Here is a 25,789-nt window from a genome sequence, read left to right on the forward strand (position 1 = left end):
AACATTGTTAAGTTCTAATGGTTTCTTTTATGTTTACTGAAAGTTATTTTGTGTTAATGATTTTATCTTTTGGCTAATTAAGAAAAAAAATTATTTATATATAATGCTTTGCTACTGATTTTTACATTTAAAAATATTGCCCTTTATAAAAAAAACAATACTTTAAAAACTGTTAAGTTTAATGTTCTATATAAAATTACAAAATTACAAAACTTTTATAGTTTATAAAAAATAGTTTAATATTGATGTACATTACACTTTCTAATCCATTGTGATAAAATCACTAACTAAAATTAGATTTTTACCATTACGATTTTAAACCATAAGTTATTCTGCAATGCTGTCTAATGCTACTCCATTGAGCTTTGCCTTTTCATATGCTCTATAGCTTAATTCTAATATTTTTATATTATTTTTAACTGCTGAAAATGTTTAAAAAATTTAAGCTAAAAACTTTTTCATAATGCAATATGTTATTAACAAGAGTCTAAACAGCTTTAATGTTCCAATATCAAATTTTACACATTCTTTTAAATAATATAGGTATTGAGTTAAAAATAATATTTAGATGCTAATTACTGACTAACTAATACATTACAACTATTTTTATAAAATTATTTTTTTGTTTTTTTTAGAAATTTCGCTTATAATAATAGTTAAATATGGAAAATAAAATGTTTACCAAAGATAAAAGTCCTAAGAAAATTTTAAAAGTATGTTTGTTTATTAAAAATATTATAAGTTAGATAAAAATTAAAAATAATTGTTAACAAGTCTTTTTATGAATTAATAAATTTCTGAAGGTAAATAAAAAAATTTCTAAAAATTAAATTTATGTTACCTTTGAACACTTTAGTTTTGAAAATATCATTATGCCGTAATTAAAACAATAATATGCAGTAACTTGCTAAATATTCAAAATAGTCTTATTTTTACGTAAGTAATTTTTTTAGACTGCTTCTAGAAAAAAGAAATATGAGGATTCTGATTGGGACAGTTTAATGACACCTGTCATAAAGTGGAAAGTAGCAAGAAAAAGTTTAAGTAAGGTTAGCATTTCTTAGGTTATAAAATAAAAGTTTCACTAAATTATAAAATGAATTTTTATTACTTAATTTTAGTCTTGATTTTAAGCTAGTTTTCTTATGTAACTAGAAGTAGTTTAAAATTGTATACAATTTATTTTATAAATGATTGTCTTTGAGATTGTTAGGATTAAGCATATGTTGTAACACAATTGTAATACTAAATTGTATAAAATAATTGATATTGATTGATATTGATTAATTGATAAAAATTAACATTAATTTTACTAAATTTAAGTACTTAACTTTATAAATAAATACAAATAATTTTAAAGGACGCTTCAAACACGACAGAACCTATAAAATCTGATGGAAATAATTCTTCTTTTCCAGCTATCAAACTAAAATTGCAAAAAGAGTTTTCATTTAGAGAGGTAAACACTTGTACAAATTCAGAATCAAACGATCCCGAATGTAATCCCCTTATCCTAGAACGTCTTCAAGATAGTCCGACTTACTCCCCAAAAAGTCCTGATCATAACAAAGACATTCGTGTTTACAACCAAGGTAGTCCTTGTTGCAGCACATTAAGCTCAAGATATAACCCTGCTTGTAGTGCTACTAGTTTAGATGATAACTTAAGCAGCCAAGAACGTCCAACTAGTCCTCATAGCACTTGTCCTAGCCTCACTTATTCGCCAACGAGTCCACAGTATAGTACATTTAGTCCTATTTTTTCACCAAGAAGTCCTCAATATAGTCCAAGTAGTCCTACTTATTCACCAAAAAGTCCAGATTATAGCCCATCTAGCCATTCAATTTCGCCAAGCAGTCAACAATATGTTCCGATTAGTCCTACTTTGTTGCCTAAAAGTCCACAATGTAGCCCAAGTAGTCCTACATATTCGCCCACAAGTCCAGTATGTAGTCCATCTAGTAATACTCATTCACCGGAGAGTCCAGGGTATAGTCCAACTAACCCTGGTTATTTACCAGGAATTTCAGAGTACACTCCAACTAACCCTACTTATTCGCCAAAAAATTCAGAATACACTCCAACTAACCCTACTTATTGGCTAACAAGTTCAGAATACACTCCAATTAACCTTACTTATTTGCCAACAAGTTCAGAATACACTGTAACTAACCTTACTTATTTGCTAACTAGTTCAGAATACACTCCAACTAACCCTACTGATTCGCTAACAAGTTCAGAATATACTCAAACTAACCCCACTGATTCGCTAACAAATTCAAAATACACTCCAACTAACCCTACTGATTCGCTAACAAGTTCAGAATACACTCCAACTAACCCTACTTATTCGCTAACAAGTTCAGAATACACTCCAACTAACCCTACTGATTCGCTAACAAGTTCAGAATACACTCCAACTAACCCTACTGATTCGCTAACAAATTCAGAATACACTCCAACTAACCTTACTTATTCGCTAACAAGTTCAGAATACACTCCAACTAACCCTACTGATTCGCTAACAAGTTCAGAATATACTCTAACTAACCCTACTTATTTACCAGAAAGTACAGAATACACTCCAACTAACCTTACTTATTCACCAACAAATTCAAAATACACTCCAACTAACCCTACTGATTCGCTAACAAGTTCAGAATACACTCCAAATAACCCTACTGATTCGCTAACAAGTTCAGAATACACTCAAACTAGCCCTAGTTATTATCTAACAAATCCAACTTATAGATCATCCAGTCCCCCCGTTTCCACACTCAGTCCTGATCCATTTAGACAACTAGCAATTCCTCCACTTGATTCAATTATTTTACCTCTAAGTCCGTTTTATACTCCTTTTAGTCCTTTACCAAAATGTTCTGAAGAATTCGCAAAAAAAATGGTAGCTGCAAAAGGCAACGAGTATGTAGCTGATGAGTCGCTTGCAAAAGAGAGATGCGGACTGTGTCTTAGTGATGTCGAGGTCGGTATGAAAATGGTTCGATTGAGTTGCAACTGCAATCATTTCTTCTGTTACGATTGCCTTGTGAAGTGGTTTCAAGTTAAAAGAAGTTGCCCAAACTGCAGACAGTAAACTCTTTTTTTATTAAAGTTATAAGGCGCTCTGCAGGACATTATAGTATAAATAAATAACTTAAATAAATATTTGGTTTAACTTTTAATAACTGCAGTTTAATAGAAAACAAGCAAGGTTAGTTGAATACAAAATTTAAAGTTTTTATAAGTATATTGAAAACGTTTTTGTATTTCATTTTAGCTATATAGTAATAGACTTGCAACAAGAAATATAATGTACATATGTTTTTTATTTTAAATAACACAATTGATAACCTTTTTTATTTCTAATGTACAATTTGAAAAGTATTTTTTTTCTCGTGTGCCATTGAAAATATTTATTCATGTTGAAAATTGGAGTATTGTTTTTAGAATAGAAATTTAATTAATTCTTTTTCTGACTAGTATCCTTAATAATATTTATAACTATTAAAACAAGCTTCGCACTTATTGTGCTGAAGAAAAGCTTAGACTTGCTGTAGGTATTTTAATAACTTCTATATAAATAGTTTACTAAATTGATCTACTCGCTTTGAAAGTCTTGTCTAAAGTGTTTCTTTTTTAAATTTCTATTGTAACGCATTGAAAACTTTTTATTTTTGCTAAAAATAAAGTTGTACAAAACTTTACTTGGTTATACTTTTTAAATATTCAGCAAATAATCATGAAAAAGTTATTTAAATATTCTATTAGGTGTTAACCATATTTATATCATACTTCGCACATAAATTGTTTTAAATAAAATATAAGTAGTACCCTCTTTATTTTTAATAAGTTATAATTACTAGTTTTGTAAAAATTTAATAACTAGTACAAATTGTGATTACAAACCAGTTTAGGTTACCTAAAATATAAACGGCAAAAAATATTTTCCAAGAAGTTTGATAGTAAGATAAACTATTTTGTTATTTTTGGTTGATAATTAAACTTCTTAATAAAAGTGATTATAATAAAGCTGTCATTTTTTTAAATTTAAAATAATTTAAATCAGGGTTTCCAAACTTTTTCTTAGTTTCATTTACAATAAGTTATAAATCAGCGGCCCTCTTTAGTAAGATTTTTCAAAAATATTTTCTTTTAGTACACCTATGACCGTTTTTCGCTCTTCATCTACGTCTACAACTCCAGGATATTCAGTGTAAGTTTCAAGTTATGAGACTTAAGGTGGGAATTTTTAGTAGCCGAGCCGCACTTTGCCTCGTTTGCACCTAATTTCTAGAAAGGCTCTTAAAGGCCCGTATGATCCATATTTTGGAAATCCTGATTCAAATAGCTAATGACTCCTAAAAACAAAGAGTCAATAAAATAAAAAATAAACTAGCTAATATTTATAGTGGAATATATTATTTTAGCCACAAAAAGCTAAAACATAAGTTTTCGAATATTGTAGTATTTTTTACGAAATGAAAAGGTAAGTTGAAAGGTTTTTGTAATTTAAATGAAATATAAGTGCTAAAGTCCCGAAAAAGTAAGTTTATCAAAATCTTGCCAATCAAATAAAACGTCTCTACTAGTTTTTGATAATTATTTCCTTGTCTTACGGAGCAAATAACTAGCTTTAAAATTAAAATTTAGATAAAAATTTTGTTCAGTCAACTTGCAATGATCTAATATAACCTAGTTTTATAAGAATGTTTGTTTTAGAAGTTAATAAGATATCCGCTTAATTTTAATTAAAGTATACGCCTGACCATTAAGTTATACGCAGTAATATAAAATTTAAACTGTACGTTTGATATTGTTTGTTTTTAGTTTTTATATTTTATACTCTGCTTCACCTTTGTATTCTATTTACGGTTTTTAGTCTACCATTTTATTTTACATGTATAAAAGTTTTACTAAAGTTATTTTATCACAAACGTTGTTGAAAAGTTGTAACAGTAAAAATAAAAATCATTATCGTTAATTTTTATTTTTACTTGATCTATACAAAATATATTAGACATGAGTGTTAGAAATTACCTACAAATTAAAAATTTGTTAAATTGTTTTTCTTGTTACATCGCGTTAAAAAGAGTTTTGCTAACGATTTATACTATACTGCTTGTTGTATAGTGCTTTAAAAACTATTTAAGATATGGTAAGCTAACAATAACAGTGATATAAAAATGTTAGTAATTGAATTTAAGTGTAGGCAATAAAGTGAGTTGAATACGTTAAACCAACAGTCAATGATTTTCTACTCATGTTAATTTACAATTAACAATTGACGATGTTTAAATATCATCAGTAGCAAAAAAAAACCGCACATTTGTAAAAGCTGTAGGTAAATGAAAACAAAGAGGCTATGTCAAGTCATGATTTAGTGATGTTTTTTTATGATTTTACTTTTTCAAACAAACTTTTTTTTTGTTTCTTACAGCTTGTAAGATGCAATTTTATATCATCTCAAAGATTATTTTAGGTAGTTCTGTTTTTTTATTAAAAAACAAAAAGTTAATTTTTTTTCTAGTTATTGCAAAATTTTTTTTAAAAACAACAGAACCGCTTAGAGTCCTTGAGTTTGACAATCAAGGCAAACTTTTTGAAGTTTGAGCAAAAAAACAAACTTGGAAACTTAAACAAGTTTTACATGTAAAACGATAAAACTTTGATAAAGAACAAATAATATGTGATTTAAAACAACATTTACTGATATAAAAAAGAAATAAATTAGCTTTTCAGTATATTTTCACATTAACATACTATTTAAAACCTTTTTTGAACAATGTATCGTGTCAAAATATTTTACTTTGATTATTTTCCAATGAGCTCTGTTTTTTGATCTAAATGAACGCCTTTCAAATATTATACAATTGTAGATGGTTAAAAGTTTAAAATAAAATGTGTGCCAAAGTCTACCAAAGTTAACGAATATTGTGTTGGGATATGCCATTACTCAGTTGAACTTACTAAATAAGAATGTATGGCTGAAAAAATTGTTATTTACACTAAAATTCAAAACAAATATGCATTAAATATTAGTAGACAAGCCAGTAAAATAGTGGTTAAAGTTAATATACTTTTAGTTAAAATCTAAAATGCTTATACAAAATCTTAGATTAAATAATTGATTAAATTGTACTTTTGTATTAAAAATAGATGAAACATTATCATGTTTTAGAAAATACAAAAGTTTATCTTACTTATTATTTATTAGTCAAAGTTACATCTATACAATTATTAGATATATGAACAGTAGTGTTTTAAAAGTACAAAATGATAAAATGTTATTTTCTAATTAAAGCACAAACTATTTCTTTCTTTAAAAAAATAACCTTATCATTAAAGCTAGTAAAAAAATATTTATTTTAACGATACCGCTTTCGATACATAAAATAAATGATTTTTTTTAACCATATCAATTTTGTTTAAAAGTTTATATAAATGATGTTTGACGTTTCATATCCTGCTGGCAAAGAAGTAATTTTTCAACTACTAATTGAAGTAGTTCTTAGCAATCTTAAATTTTCTTCTAACATAAAATTTAGGTTTAGTAATCGTGAAATTAAATCTATATGTCAGTTTTTACCTAGTTGGGTCATATTTAGGATAAAACTAAATCCTAGTTTTACACTTTTTTTAGTGAGAATTGTTAACAAACAATTACAAGATATATTTTTGGATGTTCAACAAAATGTTTAAAAGCAATATTAAAAAAAAGTTATTTTTCTCAAGTTTTTAGAAATAATTAGGTAGAATTTTATTTAATATTTCGTCTTACAAAAAGCACTCTGTACAACATTTTTATTTCCATTTATTGAAATTAACTGTAAAAACACACTACCACTTAACAAAATGTTAGGCAATATAATCAGTAGCAAAATATTGCTTAACTTTTTAAAACCGAATTTTACACTCTTAGACTGTATCAAGCTTAGGTGACAGTATAAATTAAACCTTTAAGCACACTTATAAAAAAAGACTTGTATTACAAACTAGAAAAACTCAATAATTATAAAAATTTTTATACTCTAACAGCGACATCATTCTAACTTCGTAGTAACTTTTTTAATTAAAAGTATAAATACTTCGTCGTGTTAGCAAAACAACTACAGCAGGTAAATATTTTTCTGTGTTATAGATTTTGTTAAACGATACAAAGCGCTCAAAATATTTTATCCTTATCCTAGGTGCATTAATAACCTTACGATTATCGAGTCGCACACCACGGATATCTTTTAATGTCTTGCCTCTAGCAATCCCCTTTAGAGAAATCTGACAGGTATCCTGAACTATCGGCTTTCTCTAAAACAGCAGTAGTGTCTGGTATCGGGCGTTTTACAAAAAAACTTTGTTTTTTAAAATTTTCCATCAAGATGCTGCTGACTGCCTTCTTAAGAAGTTTCTTTGGATCGGCAGGAATTTGGTAACCTGCAACGATCAGATATGTGGTTAAAACGGATTAGTGACGCGCATTAACTCGAAAGAATATTCATAAATTTAAATATAGTTTGATGCTTACATATTACGTGTTTCAGATTTTCAAACCATGGTTATGCTACAAAAAGTTATCATAACAACAAACAATGGAAAGTTTAATAGAATGTACGTAAGTTTGAGAAAAACATAATTTATAAATAACACTATGAAACCTATGATGATCTTCATGATCATGGAAGTCTGGTAGATCGCGTCGCTCTCAGCAACGCCGGCGATTCCCCGCAGGCACCTCTTCAGCTCGTTCAAACCGAGCTTGTCCGCGCTGGGAAAATCCAGCAAACCGACGAGTTCGTTTGTGACGTCCGAACGAAGCCGGCTCTCCAGGTCGTCCTTTTTGCTTTCGTCGAAGCGCGGGTCGGGCCGGTGCGCTCCGTTGTTGCTGAGCAAGTCGTAGCACTCCGCGCCGTGTGCGTCGTGCGCTCCCGCGACCGCATCGACGATCTTGTCGAACATCTCGTACTTTCTCGCCGTCAAAGTTCTCTCAGCGAGCTCCGGTTCATGACGCTTCATGTTTTCCAAGAGCGGCTGAAAAATACATACAAATTTTAGCAAAGATCATAAAAAATTATCAAGAGTTTTATTATGCTTTATACTAACCTCAAAAACTGATTTGAAAGCGTTCTGGTAATATTCTTGGGTGAGTATCATGTAAACTCGATCGAGAATTTCATGACATTGCCCGTCGAGGTATTGGTTGTAATAGTCACATTTAGAATCATTGCGAAATACTTCTTGCCAGAAATCAGTTTGTCTTGGTAGATCAGGAAAATGTCTCACATATTGCTCACTATAATATAAATTGAGGAGTAATCATAAGTAGGAAATAAGATCTTCTATAATCTTTGTTTTATTTTTTAATTTGAAAATCAAAGTCAAGTATGATAATCAAATGATAAAAAATATCTTATAAAAACAAAAATTATTTGCTTATCATTAAAAGCTTATTAAATTTATGTCCAGCCTTTAATCCTTAAAAAACTACAAAAAAAAGTTTAAGTTAAAACTTAAAGTTTTTCAAACCAAAATTTTGATTATTATTTAGTATACATAAAATAGTAGTACAACAAAATATACTGCATTTATTAACTCTATTTTAATTATAAATAAAACAACTTACTTGTCTGCAACTTTTTGTGAACCGGTTTTTCTTCGCTGCTTTTTCACCCTTGATCGTGGTGCATTCTTGTTTGCCTTCTTTTTGTCTTGTTCAGTTTTCTTTGAACCGGCCCTAGTTCTCCAGCTACCTGAAAACGCGTGAGCGCATTGCGTTGAGCAGAATCTCTTTTTTCCGATAAATTCTCTTCTGAGTTTCGTCACTCCACATTTATGCCATTCGCATGTCGCAAAGACGTCTTCTTGCTGTGAAATATGTTTTATTTTCGTCTTAACAATGTAGTATGGTTTGCATTATTCAAAAATATAAAAGTATTTTGCTGTATGTAACTATTTACAGAAAATTGTCTTCTTTAATCGTTAAATATAAAAGTAAACAGTTAAAGTTAAATTTTTATAAGTCTAACAATAAATTGTCTTAAACTACATAGCACTGTATAGCAGCCAGATGAGTAAATATTAAGTGCGAGAAAATGTAAAAAAAAGTAGAGTAATTGAACAGTAGATTATTTTATCATTTTTAACTTTTATTTCTAACATGTGGGTATAAATTTATACTAGTCATAGTTTCAGCTAATTCTTTGTTATAAAATACTTAAACCAAAGTATTTTTCTTCATGAAAAATGTATTAAAATTAAAATGGTTTCAATAAAATGCACGAAAGTGCATGTTATTACACATTGACAAACAAATTATGTTGATCAACATTTTACTTGACAGAAAACAAAAAACTGCGTAAAGTCAAAGACCATCCATGCATCAGTTAAAATAATCAAATACGGCACAAACAAGTTTACTGTGGCAAAAGTATTAGCTGATACAGGTCAAATCTTTGGTGATGGAAATAATTTTAAGATGCTGGTTTTGGTGAGAATAATTTATGTTTTGTACAAACCAAAACTATTGCAACTAATAAAATTATATGTAAAATTTTAGAAATCAATATCAGTTTTACTATCTAGGTTAACGTCTTAGTAACTAATTTGACCTCCAATTTATCTTTAGAGATTTTTCACAGATGCTATTTAAACTTGGTGCAAATTAAAATGAAAAATATAAAATCTAGCTCATATGATGTAACATGCAATTGCCCATCAATGAGCAAAGTTCCAGATAAATCAAGGAAGCTTTCATTTAGGCTGCAAGTGAAAAAGTGTTAGTAAGATATGTGATGCAATTATTCCCCGATGAAATGATGTAAGGCTAGGAAATTGCACCATCTGTATGTTGGCACAAGGTGTAAACTTCAGAACAGGGGAAGCGCCCATTAGCGTAAATTGGACGAGAGTGGAACGGCTGTGGATGTGCTCATCAACATGATCAGTGTTGTGAAATGATAAAGACTGGCGCGGAGAAACGGAAGGTTTACTACTCACTCTCAACAAGTATTGAAACGAAAGCGGTTGGCAGAGCAATCTACCAAAGGAGGGCAATGTACACCAATATTTTCTGTCGTAGACATTAAATACAACAGCAACTCTATATTGATTAATTTAAAGCGTTGAGAAATATAAAACAAAGTATCAAGTGAAATCAATAGAATATAACTTAAAAGTTACCTCTACAAGAGTTAAAGCTTTAGCTTTTTTCTTTTTGGTAGTTGATTGTGCGTTACTGTTATCTTTTCCTGATAGTTTTCTTTTTCCAGTCTAAATATTATAACAACATAGTCCTTAAAATTTTAAGTTATATTCATTTAAATTTGCTAAAAGAGATATACATTTTAATTTATTTTTACTTTTTACTTTACAAATACTTTTGTTACTTATTTTTTCTTTATCAATCGGACTTTGAAATCATTCTGATAGATACATAGTTTAACTTTAAGATAAACTGCAAATATTTACCATATTTTAGTAGCTTCCTTTAGTTTTCTAAATTAGTTTTATAATGAGTTGTGAATAAATTAAAACATGATCACTTAAATATCACACTAAAAAAGTTTAAGTAGCCAACGAATTTCAATTATATTAAAAGGAATAGCTTTTTTAACATTTTCTACAAGTTCAAAACATAAGTTAGAACTAATTAAGAAGATTATTAAATTAGTCAGGCCATTAAACTCAAGATAAATTAACTTAAAACAATAATTTATTTACATAGATGAACACAATAAAATTTTAAAAGTTGGTAAAAAAAAATATTGGCAAAAGTCATAATGTCATAGTCTGATGTTCTTGTGCCTTAAGACTAGCTTAAATAAGGAGCTTAGTCATCAAAATTGTAAACCTTGTTAGGAGAGGACTTTTTATCTAGTTTCCGTTCATTATAGGATGATACTGCACTATTATTAAGTGAAGATGCATCAGAAACATTTTGATCGTTAGCTGGTGATTCTGAGTTCTCTTTATCACATTCATCAGGTTTCGTTTGCAAATAAACAGTCTATAAATAGGAAAACTTACATAATTTGGCGAAAATCAACATCAAAAATGAGTTTTTACCTTTTTCAAACTTACAATTAAAACAAAAAAGTCGTAATAAGAAAAGTAGATTGTAAAACTGAGTAACGTCTTTCGTTTTTAAATTGGTACCTACAAAATACTGCATGACAAACAAACTTTAGAATCTTCTGCGGTTACAACATCATGACTTTCCATACTCGCAGAAGCCTGTGCTTTAGATGCATTCTGATCACAAGCTGCTGATGCTGCACTGTTATCACACTCATCAGATTTTGTTTGCTCAAATATGGTCTGTAATAATGAGCGTTAAATTTTACACTTACTTATAATAACAATATTACTTGACAAACAAAATGACAAACCTTAACAGGAGTGGATTCTCTTGGTGTGTTTTGTTCGTTACTAGACGATACTGCAACGTTATCACATTCATCAGCAGTGATGTGAGAAGTCTATAAAGAATAGTATTAATTTATCTTGATGGAATTAGTAAGAACACATTGAAAAATTGAAGTAATGAAAACTTTAATTTTATTTTGATAAATATCTCTCAATTTTATTATAGTTCCGTATTTAAATTTTTATAAACTACACAAGATAGTAAAACAAACTTACTTTACAATCATCAACGGTTAGATTGTCCTCGTTGTTCATTTTAAAGTTATTACTCATAATTATAAGACCTATGTTTAAAATATTTTGAATATAAAATTTCTAAAATAAATTTGGTTTGTTAACTTATTAAAAGATTTTAGTTTGTACGAAATATGTTTTTCAAAGTAGTCTAAAATTTTATAACAATACAACTGTAAGAAGTTTTTGTATTTATAAGTAGTTTTCCTAAACAAATGTTTCTAAAAATGTTAAGAAATTGCTGTGCATATACTAAATTGTTTTCCAAGTATACATGTAAAAAATAAAGACTTTTAAACCAGTTCTAAAAAGAAGACACAACAGAAAAATGACTATTTATTTCAAACAAATAGTAGAAGTTTTTTTTATAAAATTAAACAAAAAAGTATTTTGTTTTAAACTTATACACTTTAAAGTTTAAAATATTAAAAAAAATACTAAAACAATTACAACAGCTTCTTATTATATACTTTTTTAGTTTTTTATTATATATATTTAGAATAATATAAGCATAAACAGATAAAATTCATGCTTTTTTAACTCATTCTGTAATACTCACGCATTATTCTATTAAAAACAATATTCTATTAAAATAAGCTTAATTTTTTAACCCATGAAAGTGGTTCGAAACCAATTATAAAATTGACGTCAAATATTTAAAAAAATCTAGTTCTAGTCAGATCTAAATCAGGGTTTCCCAAAGTCTAGTCCGCGAGCAGTGTAGGAGCCACAGGAGGCCATAACTTGAAACTTACACTAGATATTCTGGAGTTGATGATTAAGAGCAAAAATAAAAGCCTTAGGTGTTTTTTATGGTAATTTTATGAGAAATTGTGTTGGAAGAGGTCATAGCTTTTTTTTATTTTGTTAGAGGTGGTCATTTGAAAAAAAGTTTGTAAAACTCTAGTTTACTTTTTATTTGATTTTTTTAGATTTAAATCCGGTAACATCAAGTTGTATTATGTATTAAGCAAATTAAAGAAATACAAATTTTAATTCTTAATTTTTAACTTATTAGATAAATAATTAAAATTTTGTAGTATGAGAAGAAAATCAATAATAAGGTAGAAGATAATTTATAAAAATGTTAATACAAAAAAATATTTAAAAAAAAAATTTAGTTAAATAAAAAACTGCATGCAAAAAAAAAAACATTAAACGTTTTAATGCACAATCGTAAAATAAAACAAATAAAATTTCTTATAATTAAAAAAAATACTCTTAAACACTAAATAAATTAATTAGTTTGTTGAAGTGAACAAAACTATGTAAAACCTTTCAAATTAAAAATGCTAAATTGGTATTTAAAAAAATCATAGTACATCAATACAATAAGTATACATTAAGAGGTTATTAAAGTAGTTAACGACTGTTAAGTATAAATTATTGTTAACGAAAATTTACATGAGTGCAGCTATACAATTACAGAAAAAAATTAATAGACCACACATTTCAAAAGGTAATATTTAATGAAAAAAATTTTAAAATGTGGTTGTAAGTCTAATAAAATTGATAAGAATATTATAGTGAAATAGCATTGAAAAATTCACTATTAAAAAATGTTTTGAAAAATTACTCTAATGTAAGATTTATTTTAGCCATATCTTAAATGGTATTTAAATTTTGTAAAAAGGGCCATTATCTATATAAGTTTACAAAAGTAATTTTATTTTTCAAAAAAAACAGCAAAAAAATCTCATATATATTAGTTTTTATAAGAATTTAAAATGTTTGTGCATTCTTAAGAACATAACTATTATATACTTATATTATATACTTAATTTAGTATTAAACTGTATAATACTTGGGAGTTACCAAAAACTGCCAAAAAAAACTAAATATTATTTAAAGAATGACTATTAAAGGTTGGCTTTAAAAGATAGATCAAGCTAGTCTGATTCGGATTGAGTTTATAAGGAAAATCAATAATAGCTAAATTGGAAGAAAAATAAGCTTCAGTAATTCCAGGGTTGCCTCTCTTTTTTAGTCAAAAAACTGTCCTGTGTGAGCAAAAACTATTCTGAGCGAGCTTAAAATGTCCTCACTGAGGACTCCTCAGTCATCTTGTGTTTTTTCAAATACTTTACAAAAGATTTATCAAAAACTTTCAAAATTAATTAGTCAGTTAACAAAATTAGTTATAGTATAAAAAATATTGAAACAAAATTCATTAAAAAGCTGAAAAAAATATGTTTTGAGTTTCATTAAAATTAGGAAGATAATTTATGTCTGCCTGAGTAAAAACAAATTCCTGAGTTATCCTAAGCTGTTCTGAGTCATCCTGAGATTTTCAAAAAATTAAAATGTCCTATGTGTTTCGCAACCCTGTGTGTAAAGTGTATTATAAAGTATATCGAGGTGCAGTATATTTATTAATCCAATTTAACCATGTTATTGGTTTAGTTAGTTTATATAAATTTTTATTTTTAACTTAAGAATACTGCCTAATTTTACTGTAAAGTAAAAAGCTTACTTAAATAATAATGTAAGTGAAAATAAACTTCTTATTTTTTACCAGGCTTCAGTTAGAAAAAATTCAAAAATCTTTTAGTGTTAATAAAATCTATTATCCTTTTCGTTAATATTTTAAAAGGTAAAAATTTATTTAATTGTAACCTTGTAATAAATAAAATAGGTTGTTTGCACTTATGTCATTACTTATATACAAAGTATATTGTAAGGATCAAAAAATAAAAGAAAGTTTAGTAAGAAAGAAAAATGTGAACACTTATAACTAAAGTCAATATATTGGTTTTTATAAAAACATTTTGGTCATGAGCCTCACGCTGTTTACTTTGTAAAAAACTTTTGATCAGTTTATAATTTTTAACTATCTTAAGTTTAAATTGTACGAAAATAAGCTCAAGGCAACATGTGTAAAATAAATGCTACTTACTGACAAAAAAAAGTTAGCTAAAGTTAGCCAGAAATAACTAAAAAGAGTGATAGTTTAGAAACCCTACTTCTTATTTACTGAGGTTACTAAAAATGATATTTTAAATGTTATTCAAATATGAATCAAAATTTAACTTACTTACCTTCATAACACAAAGCTATATTTATTTATAAAAATTCTACATTTTTATTTTCAATATACTAAAAATTTACAATTTTATAAATTATAGGTGTAACCTAGAAAAACAAAACCCACTATATTAATTTTAGTAGTTGTATACACTTGAAATTAAAAACTGTTGTTACACTAATTATTTTTAAAAAACTAAGTTTAATGTTTGAGTATTAAACATTTTCAGTACTTACTATTTACATTTTTATGGATAGTTTACTACAAGTTCAGTCTGATTTGCATAACTGCAGAGTCAACAAATCTTTTTGATGATTTTTTTTATTTACCCTTATTACTAACCTACCTTACCCAAGCAATTATAAAATTAATCAAACAATAAAGCTTTAATAAATAAAATTAAAAATAACATGAAATTAGCAGATTGACCTTTCAGTACAACTAAATTTAATCAAATAGTTTTTGGTAAAACATGAAATATAATGATATAAAGACATACTTGATTATGATAAGTACAATTTGATACGAGACTGCCTGGTTGGCATGATGATTCAAAAAAGAGTTGCATTTTTGATAAAAAAATAAAGTCTCTCTATTTATTAGGTTAACAATTTTATACTTCACATTACCTTACAAAAATGAACTATTGTAAATTTAAAAACTAAGCAGCTGATGTTTAATTACAATTTGAGCAAAATAAGAATTTTTCATTGAAATATCTGACCTAAGCACTAAAACTATTCTTAGAATTTACTTATGCAAAGTGCATTTTTAATTTCAACCCAGGGCCTAAAATTAAAGTTTTAAAAATGCTCTTGCAAAAACATACGTAACTTTTAAAGACTTTCAAAAATATTAAAAGACAACTGCACTTATTTTTTGATAAATACTTAATACTTTTAGAGATATGGCCTACTAAAATTTTTTTTTAAGTATTTTAATTGTCGGAATTTTAAATTTAATGTATTAAAATATTTGTTACATATATTTTAGTTAGAAGCTTTAAATTTTATTCTTATATTATTTTTAAAACAAAACTTCATGTCATATTTATAATATATTTCTAATTGAAATTAAAAGTTGTTGTCCAAAGAGTAGTAAAAATAAAATACAAGAATTAAAAGTTTTGTATAATAGTTAGTACTAAGTGTAAATGAATAGAAATAAATTTAGAGAAAATTATCAAAATTATAAAATATGGTCGCAGCTCAGTTATAATTCTTACTTATGACTACAAAAATAAATGCACTTTGGACATTTTAGTTTAATAGCTTTAAAACCAAATAATTACTTAAATAGTACTAATTATGAATACATTTAAATTTTAGATTAAGTGTTAATTTTTAATTAACTTAAATTGGCTTTTACAGATTTTTGATATTTTACCCGTGTGGTTGTTTAGAAACATAATTTAAACAAATGCTTAACATACACTAGATGTAAATATGGTTTTGTTTACGTTAAATTTTTTAAATGACATTTTTAAAACTTTTAATTTTTTTATAAATAAAGCAATGTTTTATTACTCCTTGTTACAAATGATAACTATGCTTTATTTTTATTTTTAGTCATTAACTATGGATTTTTTTGCAGATACGTATACTGATAAGTTTAAACTCACCGTGCTTTGATTTTAATTTTTGTTTGTGAATATTAAAAATTTGTCAGTGCCTGTTTGCATGAAAATACATTCACAATTTCATTTAAGTTGAACTTTTAGTTTGTTCTATTGATAATGCTAAATGTTTCTGTTATTAGTTTTCAAAATGAGATTTTTACTTTCATCTCTTGTAATGTTATACAAAAAAGCTCAAGTGAAAATAAACTTAAAGTTTTCGAAAATGGTAGGAAACAAGTACTAGAATTAAAATTTGTATTTAACAGTTATTACTGTAACTAGCTAATAAATAACAAGTATGATAATAATATAGATACTTTAAATTTTAGAAAATTGACCAAACTATAAGTTATAATTAGTTCATGTTTTCACTTATGACTTATTACAAAACTTATTACTCACCATTATTTGAATACAGTAGTGCACACTACTTACTTTTTTTTTAATAATTTCATTGTAAATTACACATAATCATAATCACAAGAGTTCAGTTTGCAGTTTTTAAATTTTTCTACATCAGTGCAAGTTTAAATATTGATTATATATAAAAAATGTTTTCAAAAAAAAATAATATTAAGTATGTGAAAAACTCTATTACATTGCACTGGAGTCTAAAAGTTTTGATAAAAGAAATCAAATTTCATTTCAAAGATAAGCAAAGTAAAATTAACTATTCTTATGTTTAAGCAAAGGCTATACACATAATAATTCATGGCAATTCAAAAGTTGTAACGTGTTCTTTAATAATTATTTTAAAACTTAAAACTAAGTTGTGATTTCTAAGGTGACTAAGACTAATTTGTACTTTTTAAAAGTCCAAGTAGATAATTTTATAGTTTATATTTTATTTCGTTTATCTTTTAATGTTTTCTTTAAGATAATGATTGTTTTTTTTTAATATTAGTATGGTTTTATAAATAATTACATTATACACCAATTTTTTTGTAAATGTTGCTTTGTACTATCTCAATTTTAGTAGTAACAAGAATAAAGTAAACACTATTTTATCACTTTTACAAGTTAATGTATTTAAAATTTGACTGAAGTATTTGGAACACCGGGTAAAGCATTAGGTTGCCATATTTTCAGGTCATTTATTATGAGTAGCTGTTAAATTTGCACGAGCGTACAAAATTGCAGTAGGAGAAAAAGTTGCACGAAGATACTTTTGTACGAAGGGTTAATTTTGCACAAGCAGACAATTTTGCACGGAGACATTTTTGAACGAATTAGATTGACTTTTTTTAATTAACTCTAGTTTTTTATTTAATTTTTTCGTTTTAATTTTTTTTAAATTAATTTTGTTTTATCACTATAACAGTTATCCCTTACCCTTACCCTAGGACGGTAAATTATTATTGTATAATATTTTTTTTTTGTTTTCTATTTCTTTTTTTTTGTACTATCACTGTTACTCCTCCTAACCCTTACCCTCGGTCAATAGCTTTTTTTTATTTGTTTTTTTATTATTTTCTCTTATACTAATTATTATTAATTATCAGGGTAGCTACATGGTCAGGAAAAGTCAGGAAAAATTTTAAAAATTGACAAAAGTCAGGAAGTTTGATAAAATAAAAAAAAGCCTGTTTATTATTGGTAGCTTTCAAATTTGCACAAGAAGACAAAATTGCACGAGTGCACGAAGATGATATTGCAAGAAGAAACTTTTGCACGAAGGGATAAAATTGCACCAAGATACTTTTACACTAAGGGACAATTTTGCACGGAGACATTTTCGTATGGGTTAATTGTTTTTTAATTTATTTTTTTCTTTTTACTTTTAAATTTTTTTTTATTTTTTTGTTTTTCAACTAAAATTAAAAAAAAAAAAATTTAATAATTTTTTGTAATATTTTTTTTTATTTATGTTCCCACTTATGTTCCCACACTTTCTTTACCCCCACAAACAGACATAAGCAAAGAGATAAAGAGTTCCACAAAATTAATACACAGAAAAACTGAAGACTTGAAAAAAAAAAGTAAAACAGAATTTTAAAATAACTTGAATAATGAAATGAAAATAGCATTAAGAAAACTAAAGAGACAAGTAAATCGAAATAAAATAGTCATAACTAACTCAGAAAGAAGTAGAAAAATTTTAATACTAAATTTTAAATACTATACACACATAGTTTCTGAAAACTAAAAAAAAATTGAAGAAATTAGGAAAAATAAATCTTTAACCATTTTTGAAAATCAAACCAAATTAAGAACAGAACTCAAAGTAGAAGATTAAAACAAAATTAATGTAATAGATGAAAACATATTATTTCTCACAACACGAAGAAAAACAACAAAAGTCGAATACTGTCAAAAACTACAGGTCCAAAAACTAAATATTTTTGAAATGATAACCCAAAAAATATATATCCAACATTTAAAACTAATGAATTAAACCTAGAACAAGATAAAATAAAAAAAAAACAATAGGGGAAATACCAACAAGAATGATTTTGGCTATAGGCAACACTTTCTTATCTAGAATTACCACCATGCTCCAAACCTTATAAAAATGTTGCAATAAACTACTGTAAAACTGAAATAAAAGAACAAGGAAAAGATAGTGACTAATACCTAGAAGAATTTTTTAGTTAGAATAAAAATGAAATTAAAGAAGAAAATAATACAATCACAGCAGGTGTTAAAAACCTATACCAACCCCTCAAAAGAGTTCTGATAAAAACTCTTGAAGATTGCCTTCAAGTATGTACTAATTACAAAACTAACCAAAATAAACAAATAGTAGAAGCAATAATGTTTTGGTTAGAAAACAATTAAGTCAATTTTAAAAACACCTTATACAAAAATAGTCAAGGAATACCCACAGGAAAAAAAATCAGTTTCTCACCAGCAAATATTGCCCTCCACTTTTTAACCAAAAACGTAAACTTTCTAAACTTATGTTACATACAAAAAAGACACATAGACGACATTATTTTTTTTTGTGCCCAGCAAATAAGAAATCAAACTTTATACAAGAAGAACTTACCAAAAAATTCCAAACTCTTGATTTAAATCTACACTTTTAAAATATCTCAACTACATAATATAGAAAAAAAATGGAGTTTTTAGGTATCTCACATAAAATGAATAGTTATGAAAAAAACATTCAAAACATACATAAACATAATATAAACAAAACATAAACCACAGCAAAATCAGCAAAATTTTCAAAAGGCATTTCTTACCATCCAACACATGTTTTTAGAGCAGGGGTCGGCAGGCAGTTGGTGTTCGCGGGCCAAATTTCAAGTTTTTAAAATCTTTGCCGGCAACAGTTTTAGTGATATTTGTTTTGGCATTAGTTTTGGTCACACAAGAGAAAGCTTTACTTTTAATCAATTTAATTACTTTTAGCAACACAAAGAATGCCTTTTTAATATATAAATATATATTGTAATAGAATTTACATTGTTTAATATATTTGAGTCTTAATAAAATGTGTACTTTCTTAAATACTTAATAACATAAACTTAATATAATACTTTTATTATTTTACCTACAACCTAACTCTTTTATAAAAACCGAGCTTGAAAATCATTTATGGGTCACTTTTATACATTATTTTGTTTTTGCTTTAGAAAATAATTTTTGCGTCTCAAGTTGTTTGCACTCTTTGGAATATTCAGTAATTAGTTAATTAAATAAAATTTATACCTATATATACTGTAGATATGCTAAATGTATTTTTTAAGCATAATTAATGCTAGAATACTATAATAAAATACTTTATTAGTAACTAATTAGTCTTTTTAGACGGTTGCCACTTTAAAAGAAAAAAATATCTGTACTATATTAAAAGTTTACTTAAAGTTAAAATAGCTAAAACCTTTCTGTTAATCAAGCTTAAATACATAACTAAAACATCATTTTTATAAAAAATCTCAACATGTAAATACACAAAAATTTACAATTAGTAAACTACACTACAGTCATAAAAACTATTCTGAGAATTCGAAAATTTATTTAAAAAGTTTGAAATAAAAGTTTCAGATACACCTGAATTTTATAAAAATCTTTTAAACAGCTTTAACCTAGTCTGAATTAAAAAAAAAACTAGCCTGTTTGTTTGGCAACCTTGTTTAAAATAAGTTCACAAAATTAAGAAATACCCAAGTTTATAAACATTGGATTTATTATATAACTAAAAAAATTATTGTAATTCAGCTTGAATGGACCATAAAGTTTTTAAACATTTTAAACAAATTTAAAAATTTTAATAACCTCTTTTTTGTTGAGCATTCTAGCAATTCTTGATCTGCAATAAAAATATTCCATTTAAAAAGAGCAAATGTGAATTATAAAACGAGCTGTGAGAACTATATTACGTTAGTTTAGAAATATTGCGAGAAACGAAAAAGAAAAAAACAATTTGCTTGAGTCAGTTTCAACAACGCACATAATTAATCAATAAAATAATCAGTAACTACAGACTGATCATAAAAAACTGTTTAGGCAAATTATAAAGTAGCAAAATTGTTTACTTAAAAAGCATACCGTTATTTGTTGAAAACATATTTAAATAATTTGTGTTTGCGTTAGTAAAATATTTTAGTTTTTTTTTCAATATCAACTAAAAGTCGTGTTTAGGAAATGTCTGAAAATTATAAAGCCGCATAAACCAAATTAGGACTTTAATCAATCTGTTAAGATGCGCATACTGATACAACAGGTATTGCTATTTTTAGAATATTTATTACAGGTGTTTTTACGAATATTGACAATTTAGAAGAATTTCTAGGTTTAGTTCCAATACAAAGCACAACAATGGGTAAAGATATTTAAAAGCAATTGTGCAATGCACCAATATAAAGTTTTTTAAAGTACAACTTTTTGTTTCTATATTAAGTATATAATTAAGTTAAAGGTAAAAAAAATGTCTTAAAAGATACTAAAAAAGTAAAAGATACTGTTAAGATACCTTAAATGCGTTATTTAATAAAAAGTATTTATATGGTAGATTTTTTGTGTCAAATCGAAATTTCATTACTTTACATGTAAATTTTTTTTTAAATTCCGGGTTTTTCAGATTTTTAAGTACACATTGTCAAATTCCAAGCTTTTCCGGGATTTTTAACAACACTTACTGTTCACACTTATATGTATACAATTAATATTAAAAATAATTCAAGTTATACCAGCTGAAAGACTTAAAATTTGAAATATACTCTAATTTAAACCAACACTGTGCATTGAACAAAACATACATCATTAATTTAATTTACCTGTTGTTAAAGCAAAACAGTCAGTCCGGGTGACCAAAACTAGTCTGATATTTTAGCATACAAAAAGCAATTCAAGCCAAAAACTGAAAATTAATAAATTGGTGTGAGATCATCAAACAGTCCTAGTCTGATTGTGTGGCAATTTTTATTTGTTTATTTTGTTGAATTTGAACTATTTAGATAAAAAATGTAGAAACTTAATAAATTACCAGTTCTCAATCTAGTTTGTATTAAATAGGTAGTTCCAAAAAACAGCAACTGTTTATATTAGTAAGCAACGCATAAAAATTAACTTATTTTGTAAAAAAGCATGGCATGAAAAATCAAAAAGTATACCTAACAAAATCTTTTTTAATTTATATCATATATATTGTTTTATTTGTTTCTGTATTACATAATAATACAACTTAGATAATACATGTAGAAACAATAATGTTAGAAAATTATGCATAAACTAAATTTTATCTCATTAAGTATTGAATAAAAAGTGGTTTTAAATATTGGCATCTTAGTTCATTGTTGTGCACAGGAATTAAAAAAAATGCAAAGGGAACTTCTAAATAATCATAGGTGTCAAAACCAAAATAAATCTAACCTTATTTCTTCTTATTATTAATATTATTTTTTTTTTAAATGTTTTTGCGTAATCTGTAATATAGCATTTAGAAATAAAGTATCTCTTATAAAAAATCAGGTATAAAAAACGCGTAAAAAAAACTAATCTAAAGACATGACGTTTTAGATAATTTCTGTGCATTACTTTTATACAAAACGGAAAACATGTGTATTTAGTTTTTAACGAATAGGTATTAAATAATTATTTTACTAATTCGAAGCACTTTTTAAACTTTTTTTTAGAAAATAATTTGCTGTTGCAAAAAAAAAGGTATCATTAAATTAAGAAAAAAAAAACCTGGTAGAATGCTAACCTGTCTTTTTCTGTCTTTTTCACATTTTAAGCTAAATCAGTAAAGTCTTTTAACTGTTTTAAAATGTTATACAAGAACTTAAGACAAAATTTATCAAAAAAATAAAAAAACTCAAAATATATTTTTGCTCAGCTGACCACATTTACATGCTCGCGGGCCGCAAAATTTTCTTTCATGGGCCGCATTCCATTAAAAAAATTATGTGCTGGCGGGCCATAGATTTACCCTTCACGGGCCGCGTTTGGCCCGCGGGCCGCAGTTTGCCGACCCCTGTTTTAGAGAGATAATTTTATCAGAAGCTTACATACTTATATAATTAAATAAAATACAGAGGATTATGAAAATGCACTAATTAACTTGAAAATTCAATGCAGTAGATCAAGTTTTAGTAATAAAAAAATGAATAAAACTTTTAATGAATAAGATAAAGTATGTAATAAAGATCCTAAAACAACAACACTTTTTACTTTAAGGCTTGTTGTTTTAACTTAATAAAATGATTATGCATTTTTAATCTGTTCTAGTTTACTTTCATGAAATTTTTTTTTTAGTATAATTAGAAACAGTTTGTCTCTTATTTCATGGTTTAGTTAAGTTTTATTGTTTTTCCTTTATTTCAGTGGGCAGTCAACCTCATAGTAAAGCTGTTTATAGTTTGTCCAATTTATAAATATTTGCATTTGATGTTTGTAGCTGCATATATTGCAGAACTTTTGCAATTTGAATGATGTTTAGTTTTCATATTTTGTATTGTTTTACTATTACTTATACTTTTATTATACTTTCAAAAGTTTCCACAGAAAGTATACTATATGGAGTATATGATACAAATCCTAAAACAAATATCAAAAAACTATCTAAACAAAGTGACTTTGGCAACTAGCTTGAAACAATTTATAAACTTTAACAAAAATAAAAAAATGTAATAATACAGAATTAAGAAGATTAACTTATAAGAGACTTAAAACAGTGAAAATACATTAATAAACAAAGATAATTTTACATAAAAGATAACAACAAAACAGATGAATGTGGAAAGTGTGCTTTATGTGGAAACTTTTGAAATTATATTAAAATTATGATAATTAATAGTAAAACAATACAAAAAGTGCTTTTTCCGAGTCTGATGTCAACATTGAATGCTTTTTTAAACAATGATCTTATGCCTAGCAGGGTTGCTAGAATTCAAAAAAATCATCTGAGTTTTTTTCTAAACCATTAAATTTATTATTCAAAAACATCTAACATTTCTAAATTATTACTTATTAAAGATAACATTAAAATAGCTTTAACTAATTTTCAGCAAATTAAATCTTTTGGATTAAACTAACTAAAATTAATTACATATTTCTAAAACAAAATGTTATAAGCTTAGTTTTTTTTTATAAGGTAAACGTCTTTTATGACCAATTAATGTTAGTTTTTTCCAATTACAATTTTATTGCAACCGTTTTCGAGCTTTTAATTGTCTTTGAAGCCGATAGAATTTGTTATAAAGTAATTAAATTAAATAGTTTCAATAAAAATAAGAATTACAAGTAAGTTGGTTTAAAACATGGTAAATTTATATGAAACTATTAGGCTCTTTAAGCTTACAAGGTTGAACACAAACTCTAATTAAGCTAACTTAAAGTTAAATATAAAATAGTATCTTTAAAAAAACAAGACGTAAATAAATATAAATTGCTTTTGTTATCTTGTATTTATTTATTAATCAAAACAACGTGTCAAACTTAAATATTTAGAAAAATTATTTAAAAGTTCGAAATAAAAAACCAAAAATAAATTCAAAAGAAAATAGCTGAAGAAGAAATCTAAATTGTAATCTTAAAACTTTTTGTTTTTATGCTTATTAAGATTAGCTTATAAACTTTCAAATTTTCTTAATATTTAGCTATTTGAGAAAACAACAATCATTAATTTTAGATAAGTTTTTAAGACAACAAACTTTAAACTAAATCAAACAACAATAAGAGTCGTCAAAATCAATGCAAAAACATTTTAAACTTGTTTTAAACTTTGTCACAAACTTAATTTTTTATTTTGGTAGTGCAGAACAAGAAAACTGTTCCATAGTTTTTGTTGCTTCACACGATTTTCTTGACCACTTATTAGTTTCAACGTCATATATCAACACACACCCTTCTTCGTTGCTAAAAATGACAATTTTATTTCCAACTGAAATGACGTCTGAAATGTCAGCCATGTGTTTACTCAGTCCTTTGGTATTTTCTATCAAAACAAATTGGTTACAGTGTGAATCGAAAACTTCAATACAGCTATCAAACATCAAACGACCGAGTAAAAAAAGCTTATTCTTAATAGCAACTGATTTATGACAGTCTCTCCTCTCAATCATGTTTGGCATATACTTCCATGAATCGTCAATATGATCATATGCCTCAACAGTGTTCAAATTTCCATCATTCATGTTGTATCCACCAGAAACGACAATTCTTCCTTCAAAAACAACACTTGATGCATGTTGTCTCGTCACGTTCATTTCAGCAATTTCTTTCCATTTTTTAACAATTGTACAAAACTTTACACAAGAACTATTATCACCATCTAAGTGTAAACTAATACCACCTAATACATAAACATCATCAATAAATGAACATGCACAAAAATTTATACGCCTATCACTCATTTCTCCTATAATATCCCAAGTTTTAGTAGAAGGTGAATATTTTTCAATAGGAATTACTGGGTTGTAGTTGTTATCATAACCACCAACTACGTAAATTTGGCCTTTGATGCAAAAAATTTGCGAACCATCTCTTCCATAGTTTGTTGTTGGTAAACTGTTAATTCTTGAAAAATCGTTACCATCGATAATAAAATCATCCCTGATAACATGTCTACGTTTACCTCCAGCAATGATAAAATTAAAGTCCCATTGATTACAGTACCTGATTGTAGGTAAAGTATTGGTAGAGTTAAAAGGATATTTGTTTTTGTACGTTATTACTTTCTTTACAACTTCAGAACATTCATGATTCATGACTATCCATAAGTTTTCGTCTAAAATATTTTTCAAAGCAGGAACAGTTAGTAATGAAAGCCTGACTCTTTGCAAGAGATATTTTGCATGTTTACTCCGTTCAATACTTTTATGGTTCAACCAAACATTCATAACATTGAATACTTGCAGTTCTGAATCAATTAATAACCCAGAACTGTTTAATATTGTAGCTACTAATGCAAAATTTAACTCCAAAAAATTTTCTGAATCAGCAACAGTTGTAAACCAACGATCAATAACGCGTAAAGATGTTTCAAAAAGTTGTTGGAGTTTAAAAAGTTGAGATAAAGCAAAGCATGATATACAGTTTAGAGCAGT

At 26.6% G+C, this 25,789-nt stretch overlaps 1 protein-coding gene across 1 annotated transcript; it reads right to left on the reverse strand.

The window, feature by feature from the left end:
* Positions 1-24,484: 24,484 nt before the first annotated feature.
* On the reverse strand, positions 24,485-25,450 carry LOC145829084 (kelch-like protein 26). The gene has a single exon (XM_082936814.1). It carries the CDS (start codon positions 25,448-25,450, stop codon positions 24,485-24,487), a length of 966 nt encoding a protein of 321 aa, XP_082792940.1.
* Positions 25,451-25,789: the final 339 nt, after the last annotated feature.

The sequence above is a fragment of the Thalia democratica genome, chromosome 2, assembly GCF_965202585.1.
Source record: "Thalia democratica chromosome 2, ktThaDemo2.hap1.1, whole genome shotgun sequence".
Taxonomy (NCBI): domain Eukaryota; kingdom Metazoa; phylum Chordata; class Thaliacea; order Salpida; family Salpidae; genus Thalia; species Thalia democratica.